This window comes from Limulus polyphemus, unplaced genomic scaffold, assembly GCF_000517525.1.
Source record: "Limulus polyphemus unplaced genomic scaffold, Limulus_polyphemus-2.1.2 Scaffold767, whole genome shotgun sequence".
Taxonomy (NCBI): Eukaryota; Metazoa; Arthropoda; class Merostomata; order Xiphosura; family Limulidae; genus Limulus; species Limulus polyphemus.
Window position 1 is genome coordinate 371,295 of NW_013666377.1, and position 11,148 is coordinate 382,442.

At 33.9% G+C, this 11,148-nt stretch overlaps 1 protein-coding gene across 1 annotated transcript in view; it reads left to right on the forward strand.

Annotated features, from left to right (window-relative positions):
* The window catches only part of LOC106460418 (cytoplasmic polyadenylation element-binding protein 3-like), a gene marked incomplete at its 3' end in the record, with an annotated part of 85,339 nt that overhangs the window by 20,374 nt on the left and 53,817 nt on the right, over nucleotides 1–11,148 (forward strand). The window contains exon 2 of the mRNA XM_013920113.2: nucleotides 9,899–10,010. Coding sequence (XP_013775567.1) covers nucleotides 9,899–10,010 — 112 coding nt within the window. The remainder of the gene's footprint in view (nucleotides 1–9,898; nucleotides 10,011–11,148) is intronic.

The following is an 11,148-nucleotide window of genomic DNA, read 5'->3' on the forward strand; positions in this document are numbered from 1 at the left end:
ATATATATATATATATAATGTCTGGCACCAAAATGTCATTAAAAGAATTATCACTTACCACGGCAGTGCTTAGTATGTAGAGATGAAAAAAATGGCTGCGCATTCAATCTATTACTCTATGATGCTTAGAAATAACCGCTAAAGGTGAGTTATAGCCTTATTTGAGCACCTAATTACCATTATCGAGTGTTTAACAGCTTGAAATTTCAAATATCGTAGAAAAGTGTGGCTAAAGTGGAGAACTGGGAACTAGCTAACGAGACAAAGTGTTCATCTTTTTTCTTTTTCTATGCTAGCCACAAAATGTGTGAATTTTTCGCAATGGCTTTAGTACGACAAAAGGCATTTTAAGAACACTTGGAATCAGGCTATCACTAAGCACTGTGGTGCTTAGTATAAGCTAAAAACATCATAATTCTAGTGTAAACGATGTTATCATTATCTCTTGAAGTTAGCTTTCTTACACAAATCTGTTGTTCCGTTAAAAAGCTTAAGTACAGGGTGAAACAGGAATTACCAGCCAATAATAGATGAATGTTTGATGACTGTAACGTGTAGAATACTCAATGCTTTGTACACTATACAATTGGTATCTTTAGGTAGCCAACCCATATACTATGTATGAAGTGAAGGAGTAAAAAAAATCAATGCACGTAATATAAATTTTATTACACACATTCATAGACTACACTAATTTTCAGTCAGGGGAAGTAACGTCACAAGACAAGTAATAAAAACATTTTCTAAATGCAAAGTTATGTAGGGATGACAGTGCCAAAAGGAATCCAAACGTCAATATAGAGATGATACAGCGATACATTTTTTATATGTTCTTTCCTTAACACAGGTTCTCAACATTAAGTTCCAAGAAGTCAAAATTATGATCAGTGGTGATTAATAGTCTATTGTAGCCAATTATATGGTGTATCAATATCTGAGGCCATTGTACAAGTGCAATGAAGAAACTGACGAAACTAATATGATATTAACAATATATATATATATATTGCCATTGAATTATAAAAAATAAAACAAATGCTTTTTTTATCAACTCACTTCAATGAAATTAAAAAAAGGGAGGAAAGAAGTAATTAAAAAAATTGTAAATATTAAGTATGATGTAGGGATGGCAATGTCAAAAAATACAGAAACAAGGTAGGGATGAATACACAAAAACATAAACAAATCCCTGCATAAGTGGCCAAGTCTTTCCAAGAATAACTTATCTACAAATGAATGTTGAATTCTTGTCAGTTGCATAAATTCAGGTTTGAATAAAAAGCATTGAAACTGAACAGTGCTATACAGTCTTACAGTGGCTAATAACCATAAGCTTGTAATATTGACTCGGTACTTTCTGGCTACTTATGTAGGGTTTTGTGCATTTATCTTTACTTTTTTTTTCTGTGCTTTTTAGCATTGCAATCTCTTCATCATACGGAACTTTTGAAAACATTTTTATTACTTGTCTTCAATTTAAATAAATTGCGTTTATCGAATGGCTAAAATTGAAGCGATTACTAGAACTGTCAATCAGTGGCAAATGACCAAAGCTTAAAATGAAATTGATGTATCGTTTTCGGGTTGGGGTAGCACGTGTTGAAACAGCCATGCGTTTACAGAGCAGGACATTATATTTTTCATGTACTGTATGAGTGTTTTGTGCATGTTTACTTGGCTGAAGAGTCCCTGAAACTGTTGAATAAACAACAGAATAAGATAAGTAAATGAATCTTCTCTATCTTTCCTGCTAAAACTACAACTTTAATTGGACAAAATACCTTTCAAGAAGTGAAACTTGAACATGTTTTTTTTTTTTTTTTTGAGATAGGTAATTACGCCTATTTATTACGAAAACACACGTTTGGGCTTTTTGAAATTCTTACTACATCTATATTATGTTTGCAAGTAAAAAAGTACGTTATTGTTTTTCGTCTTGTTTTGACAAGTTTAATTTTTCTCGAACAGTTTCACAAAGTGAAGTCAAATGTAAGAAGATATTATCCTACGTACAAATATTTGTAAGATAAAGGGTTTATTGTTTTCACATTCTAGTAGTAAATTGGTATAAATAAACATCAGGGGTAAATAAATAATTGAAAATTAAGAAAATAAAAAACGTTCGACACATTTGTGAGAAGACGCCTCATTACGACAAAATATTTCATCAAAAAAGTTCATTATTAACAGTTATGTATTCGTTCTTAGTGAATTTGATATCCATTCGTAATCGATTTACATTTTAAATAACTACACATGCACACAAAATATTTAGTTATCACTATTTCTTTTTACGTTTAGTTATTTCAGTGTTTTAACAGCTTTACAGGCGCCAGATGGAGCTGCAACCTGAGAAGTTCAAATTAAAACCTAACCAACAATTATGGCCTTTAAATTTACGAATAAAAAAGAAATATATACCACTATAAAAATATTCAATCAAAAATTAAAGCAAGCTACTGATAAGTTTTTTAATCTCTACACTTCAATTAAAAATTACCTTAAATTGTAGTTGTAAATAGTTACATATCTGAAAAAGGGGTAGGCATAAAGTCGATTTTTTAAATTTTTAAAAGTATTCAATCTACAGTTATGAAAATTTAAAAAGAAAACGTTTAGATAGTACGTATATCGTTCGCGTCATATATGATTTTAAATCTAAAATGTTCTGTTTTATCAACATAAACTTCTGTACAAATGGGAGAGAGAATTTTTTTGAATTACAATAAATTCCACTGTTCGTGTTAAAGATAACTTTCTCACTTTTATTTCGAACGTTATTCATATCATTCTCTTAGTTATTGTTAGTAGTGATATCATTAAAACTATTAAAGCCTAAAAAATATTTACTACAAAGCAAGTTACTTAAATTTTTGTATTTAAAATGCCACAATTACTTATCGTGTTATTATACTTTATAAGTGGAAATTTCCAGAAAGTTAGTGTTTTATTTTGTTGTTTTTGTTGTTGAATAACGAGCAGTAACTGAAACGATGACTTGAATGCTTTTAGAGAATGGGTTGAAATATTTTGATGTGGAAGAAAGCTCTACTCATAACGACAACTGAATTTGGTTTACGAGACCATGTGAATTAAGTTTGGTGTATTTATGTCTTAAAGTGCTTGACACTATTGAAATTATCTTATCATCATGAGCGAAAAGAAAGTTTTACATCAAGTGATGGTGATTACATAATACTGAAATCCAGGTAAAAATGTTAGTTAACTTGACGTGTGTGATTACATAATATTGAAGTCCAGCTAAGATAGCGTGGGTGATTATTATACACGTCTGAAGTCCAGGAAAGAAAGAAAGCTAAGATAGCGTGTGTGATTACATAATATTGAAGTCCAGCTAAGATAGCGTGGGTGATTATTATACACGTCTGAAGTCCAGGAAAGAGAGAAAGCTGAGATAGCGTGTGTGATTACATAATATTGAAGTCCAGCTAAGATAGCGTGGGTGATTATGATACACGTCTGAAGTCCGGGAAAGAGAGAAAGCTGAGATAGCGTGTGAGATTACATAAGTTTGAAGTCCAGGAAAGCAAGAAAGCTAAGATAGCCTGTGTGACTACATAAGTTTGAAGTCCAGGAAATAAAGAAAGCTAAGATAGCGTGTGTGATTACACAAGTCTGAAGTCCAGGAAACAGAGAAAGCTAAGATAGCGTGTGTTATTACACAAGTCTGAAGTCCAGGAAACAGAGAAAGCTAAGATAGCGTGTGTGATTACACAAGTCTGAAGTCCAGGAAACGGAGAAAGCTAAGACAGCGTGTGATATTACACAAGTCTGAAGTCCAGGAAACAGAGAAAGCTAAGATAGCGTGTGATATTACACAAGTCTGAAGTCCAGGAAACAGAGAAAGCTAAGATAGCGTGTGATATTACACAAGTCTGAAGTCCAGGAAACAGAGAAAGCTAAGATAGCGTGTGATATTACACAAGTTTGAAGTCCAGGAAAGCAAGAAAGATAAGATAGCGTGTGTGATATTACATAAGTTTGAAGTCCAGGAAAGCAAGAAAGCTAAGATAGCGTGGGTGATTACACAAGTCTGAAGTCCAGAAAAGAAAGCTAAGATAGCGTGGGTGATTACATAAGTCTGAAGTCCAGAATAGAGATAAAACAACAACAAAAAAAAACCACTCAACATAAGATTGGGAAGTATTAGAAGGACTTAATCAGTTAGAAAATTGGGCAAAGATATATGGTTATATTAATAAAGTTCAAGATATTTTAAGAGGTGAAACTAAGTTTAAGAAATTTGAGAAAAATCCTACGATAACAAGAGAAAATAGTTTATCAAAGTATTTATTAAATTTTAATATACAGTTGTTCATAAATAATAACGAATGTTAAGAACGATAGATCACAAGCAAGGTATTTTATATGGGTTACCTATAAAGTACCTTAGAAAGGATGTCCGAGAAGACCGATTGTATCTGATGTTGGTACTTACGATGATGAATTGGAAGGGTTTTCTGGCAAAATATATTAAGTCTTTAGATGTTAATGAATTTTCTATTTAAGTTTCTAGGTTGTGAAAGAAATAAAAAAAAAATGTGGAAATAATCTTTATTGATATTCAATTATTATCCACAAACGTACTATTGAATGAAACACTCGATGTAGTTGTTAATTTAGTTTTTAATCAGGATAATCCAAATAGATTAGCTAAAGAAGTATTTAAAAAGTTACCGGATTTAGCTACAAAGCAATCGCGCTTTCTCTTTGTTAATCAAGAGATACATGATCAGACAGATGTAGATGCTATAGGATCTAGATTAGCACCTGGGGCCCGGCATGGCCAGGTGGTTAGGGCGCTCGATTCGCAATATGCGGGTCGCGGGTTTGAATCCCCGTCACACCAAACACGCTCTCCCTTTCAGCCGTGGAGGCGTTATAATATGACGGTCAATCCCACTATTCGTTGGTAAAAGAGTAGCCCAAGAGTTGGCAGTGGGTGGTGATGACTAGCTACCTTCCCTCTAGTCTTACAATATTTGATCTGTGATTGTTCTGAAGAATGTAAACCTATTCATTACAAAATATATATAGATAACTATTATTGTTTTTAAACAGAACTTATACAAAGTAGGAAATATTAAACATGGGGGTTTACAGTAGAACATGAAGGCTATAAACTATCATTTATAGACATTGGTTGAAAATCAGAATGGATGCGATACATATCATAACAAAAACTTAACTTTGTATTTTAACTATGATAGCTTTATTTTTGAGATATATAAGATTGGTTAGGAATTAAGTACATAAAGCATATAAAATAAGTAGTAATTTTATTATTTTAGTAAAAAGAATTTAATAACATTAAAAATCTCGATAAAAATGTATTTCCACGTAATGTTATTAAAGACGACTTGAATAAATATAATATATATATATATATATATATATACTACAGATATAAATTACAGTCAATAAACAGCTTTTTTTTTCTTTTATAGGAACACAGTCTTTTGAAATTAAAAAAATCTTATATTTAGAAGGTCACATTAACAAGTTCAGTTGACGTTTATATCAAAACCGATATGAATAATTAAAAAAACCTTCTTAATGTGAAAGGTGAACTGGCTAGCTGCTTTCCCTCTACTCTTACCACTTCAAAATTAAGAATGGCTTAATACGTACTCTGAAATTAAATTGTGGATTAAGTTAATACTTCTAAAGATGACCCCAGTAGTCATATAGTTTTTTAAAAGGGGGGAAGTGTAGGGTATGTTTTATTGCGTTACTCTTGCTTTACATCCCCCCCGACATTTCAATTTCTGTAGATTATGCCAATTTTTTATAGAATGAAAATACAAGAAGAAACAAGCCTTTGTTGTTGTTTTTTAAGCTTCCATAATGCCCACAACACACCATTAATACTACAACAAACGGGTATACGTAAAGAAGCTTAAGAAGTCGAAACCTCAAAGCGTTTCATTGTCAACATACTTCCCTCCACCCGCTTGTCTGATTATTCATACGGGCAAGATGGACTTCATTACCGAGAAAAGATTTTGCTTTTTTACACATAGCGTGTCATTGCAAATATCGTTGTGATTAAATACGTAATCTTATCACATCCTTATTGGAGTTGGTAATCTATTTTACAAATACATTTGTACTTTTAAGCTAACGTGAGAGCAAACATATCTATTCGTTATCCAAATCAAATAAAATGAAACACATTGTGTCGTTTCTCTTTTTGAAACTGCCTGCATATATCTGAAAGCGTTAGAATACAAAAAAAATTTCCTAACTTCAAGATCTCAACTTCATATGCTACACCAGCATTGTCATTTTGTTGTTACAGAAGTATTAAAGAAATCGACTGTTCTTTTTCCGTAGACTTGCCTACGACTTTGTATCCTTTGTGCATTTGAAGTTTTTTTAACGTTATTACAATGGTCTCTGATTGAAGCTTATAAATAAACTTAAGTCAAAATCACATATAAACATGAGGCCTGCTTTCAAATTTCGATATATATATATATATATATATATATACACACCGGACTGTAAAGCCGAAGATCCATTGTTCGTGTCCCGTGTAAGGAAAATGGCACTTCTCATTTTGGGTTCGTGAGTAGGTCAAAAGATTGACGGTCAAATTCCACTATTTGATTACAGTAGTCCAAGGCATGGCCAGGTGGATAAGGCGCTCGACTTGCAATCTGAGGGTCGCGGGTTCGAATCCCCGTCCCACCAAACATGCTCGCCCTTTCAGCCGTGGGGGCGTTATAATGTGATGGCCAATCCCACTATTCGTTGGTAAAAAGAGTAGCTCAAGAGTTGGCGGTGGGTGATGATGACTAGCTGCCTTCCCTCTAGTCTTACACTGCTAAATTAAGGACGGCTAGCGCAGATAGCCCTCGTGTAGCTTTGCACGAAATTCAAAAACAAAATAAACAGTAGTCCAAGAGTTTGCGGATGGTGCTGTTAACTAACTGCCTGCTCTTTAGTCCGTTATTTCATAATTAGGGGACGGCGATTATCCAGAACAAACGAATAGACTAGTACGGAATTAATTAAGTTTGTATTACACACGTACAATATTGCTTTTGTATTATTTCTGTACTGACAAAACTTTTTACCCGAATTGTGTTCACTTAGGTAAGTATTCTTACTGTTCTATAATTGGTTTGTTTTTTTAAGACACATGAAATGTTTTCATGTGATTTGCTGTGATCAACGTGACGTACTATATTGCTTTTGTATTATTTCTGAACTGACAAAACTTTTTACCAGAATTGTGTTCACTTTAGGTAATATTCTTACTGTTCTATAATTGGTTTGTTTTTTAAGACACATGAAAACATTTCATGTGATTTGCTGTGATCAACGTGACGTAATATCTCGATTTTTCGTTCATAATATTCGAATATGTTTCGTTAACTGTTGTATGTATAGATATGTTTATCTTAACATGTTTGTTTGTAGAAGAAGTAAGAATGCGGTACAAATCTTTGTAACACAAAGTACTTATTGTTGACATTCACGCAGGAAAACATAATATGCACACGATACGTGTTTGCTTTAGAGCTAATTTTTTACTTCTTTTTATTGCACGCAAAAATTGTTCTTACGTCCGAGTTTGATAAAGTGATCTGTTATTAAGTTTATTTTGTATTTTTCAACAAAGCCTTTGAAAACAACTGCCCCCCCCTCCTCCACACACACACACACACACACACACACACACACACACACACACACACTCCAGTGGGTCATCAGTAAGTTTACGGACTTTTAACGTTAAAACCGGGAGTTCGATTACTCGTGATGGATATAGTACATAGCCCATTGTGTAGCTTAGCACTAAAACCGTACATACAAACTAAAACAAGTTCTCGAATGGTTTAATGCTTTGAATACTTGGCGGTAAAGGAAAGTACGAAGATGTGTGGAAAGTTTGTCAAATTTATATTAGCAGCAGACCCTGATGTTCTTAAACGTCATAAGGCTTTGTTGCCTTAAGCACATTCATGCATTTGACTTATTTTGATAGTGTCAAATGTAATAATTAACCCATCATTCAAGATGTACAGATAGTGCAATAGATTTTGGAAGAAACTTTGAGAAGTTGTCTGCAACAACGTCATCTGCTTAATCACACGAGCAGGAAGAGATGACGACGTGACGTTTTGATGTGTTATTACTACTACCAGGAGACAATGACTATTATTATACATATCCGTTGGCCCCGTTGTTTCACATAACAACTTGTGTCATGTATGATGAATGCACATAGACCCAAGCGTCAAATAACTAAATGTTTGTGAAAAGCTATTATTACGTTTGCGCCACTCGGATTTGTATCACCGAAACCAATAACCAGTTCAGTAAAGATCAAATATGTACTGACAAGATCTATCCGTTAAATGTATGATTCTTATCTGCTTAACCTTTGAGCGCTTTAGTTTCAAAGTTTATACGCTGTTAGTTTCAGTTGTAAGTTTGGGCGCTTAGTAACTTAGTGTTTAGTTGTGGCCGTAAAATTTGAGCTGTAATATTTAGAATTGCTAGTTATCACTAACGATCCATACATGCGTGTAATATAGATGTGTGTGTGTGTTGCTTGCCTGAGCAAAAACTGGAAACGATGCGGAAGACGAAGATCTTGATGTAACGAGAGAGTTAGGTAATGATCATTTGGTAAATAATCTCGTAACGAGACAGTGAGTTAATGATCATTTGGTAAATAATTTCGTAACGACAGTTAGGTAATGATCATTTGGTAAATAATTTCGTAACGACAGTTAGGTAATGATCATTTGGTAAATAATTTCGTAACGACAGTTAGGTAATGATCATTTGGTAAATAATCTCGTAACTAGACAGTGAGGTAATGATCATTTGGTAAATAATCTCGTAACGAGACAGTGAGGTAATGGTCATTTGGTAAATAATCTTATAACATCTAGTGTGTACGATTTGGTTGGGATACTGTCACCTTTCACGATCTCCTCCGGTGGGACAGTGGTAAGTCTACAGACTTACAATGCTAAAATCCGGGGTTCGATTCTCCGCGGTGGACACAACAGATAGCCCATTGTGGCTTTGCTCTAAAAACAAACATTTAACGATATGACTGGTTTGTGCTTTCACAAAACTTTGCCATCTTTGTCTATCTATCTGCGTATACATACATACATACATGTGCATGCATCTGACTAACTTAGTTAAGTTTTTATAGCTTCTGTTCACAATGATTGTAATAAAAATGTATTAAATTCTTCTGATTTTCTTTTAAATGTGCTGATCGGTTTCGAATTACTTTGAGAATGCAGTAGTTAACTTTGATTAATTCACTTAATTCGTGCAATTAGATACATGGTTGTTGATTCTAGGCTGGGATTGCGCATGTTGCTATATATATAGTGTCGATAAGCAGTCTTGTTCTTCACTTCTTGATATAAAAAATGCACTATATTCTTATTTACATGAAGAAGTTGGAGTAAAATATTCTATGTAATAATCATAAATAAAGTAAATTAATTAATCAATAAATAGTATACATATATATAGCTATAACTTACTGCTGACTTGTTGCCTGTGGTTCGAAGCTAGAGACGGTGTCACGCTAACTAGACTGTCTACTTACGGCATGTTATATTTTGGTAATGGGCGAAGAAATATTTCACTTTACGGTAAATATGTTGCTTTCTATATAGTGGTAAAGATGCACTTTTTATTGTGTTATAGATAAAAGCTTACACTTACGCGCACACAACGAATAATACGGCACGCGTGAGAGTTTTAAAAAACGTCACCGTGTTCCAAACATATCTGTTGATCTAAAGTTGTTCTATTTTTCAGAAAACGAAATACTTAGAGTTTGTGAACTTTACTTTTTGTTTTTAACCGGATTTTATTCGTTTCATTTTAGGATCGGCAGCTGGGTGGAAACCTGAACACTAGTCCTCTGGACACTTTGAGATTTCCTCTAGAACAACAACTTTTAGACATCATGAGGACGGTTGACAACCACGACTACAAAGGTATGTGTTTGCAGCTTTATTAAGTGACGTAAAATTGTGTATTTAAGCTTGTTTTAGACTAATCAAGTAGTATAAAACTCTTAATGATATATTTGGATTTTTCTCACGTTAAAATGTGACATGAAACTTTAACTCGACCAGAACAAAGCTGCATGGGGTTGAATCTTTTTTTTTTCTCTCATAATATTATCGTATCTCTCACGCATGTCGGCATCGGACTTTAGATCTTTGTAGACCTGAAATGGTTAACTCGTCAGCAGGGTTAGCGATAGCTTAACTAGCGCCCTAAGCAGAAATTAAGGGTGCGCCCCATTCACCCTGGAGCCCACAAGTATTTGACGTCGTAAGCAGCAGCATATGTTGCCTATCCTTGACACTGATCCTGCATCTTGTTTTGGAGATGAAAATTAAACTCGAATAAAAAGGATCATAGGTCGAAACATTCCCTGGAAAATAAAAAGCTCTACCAGAAATCCTTAGAAATCTCTTAGGCAGGATTTCTCTCCCCCCCTCCCCCATCCAATGCTTTCTTTGGTCGATCTGCCTATCTGCAAATTGCGCCCTCCCCTGTAGAGAGGTGGTAAGTCTGAGGGCTTATAACACTAAAACTTGGGTTTCGATATTCGTGGTTGGCCCAATACAGATAGATAATACTAGCCCTGAAGAAACCGCAAAGGCGAAACGTCGGTTAAAATATAAGTTCTCTTGTAATTATGTGTAGTGTGAAGGTCGTTTTTTTTCATGTTTTATTATCAAACTGTGTAAAACTCTATAGTATGCACTAAAAATTTTGGAAGACAACACAGTTCGTATGTTGGTAACATTAGAAGAATTTGAAGTGTGAAACTATTAAAATCATAGTAATTTTATTTTTAAGTTATTAACTGTGTGAAGGTGCATCTTTTAGCCACTTGGTGCTTTTGTATAAAACGTGTTCCAGTTACATTGCTAAGAGTTGTGATGACTGAACTTGTAAGCGGATAAGAAACTGAAACTATAAATTATACAAGCTTGGGTACCCGTCCTTTGTCCGGTTTATAAACTTAAAAAATGTGGGGGTGGATGCTATAATAAAAAAAACCACAAAAATCCTAACTTTCACACAATCTATCTTTTGTATAAGCTTTAGTAACTCAAT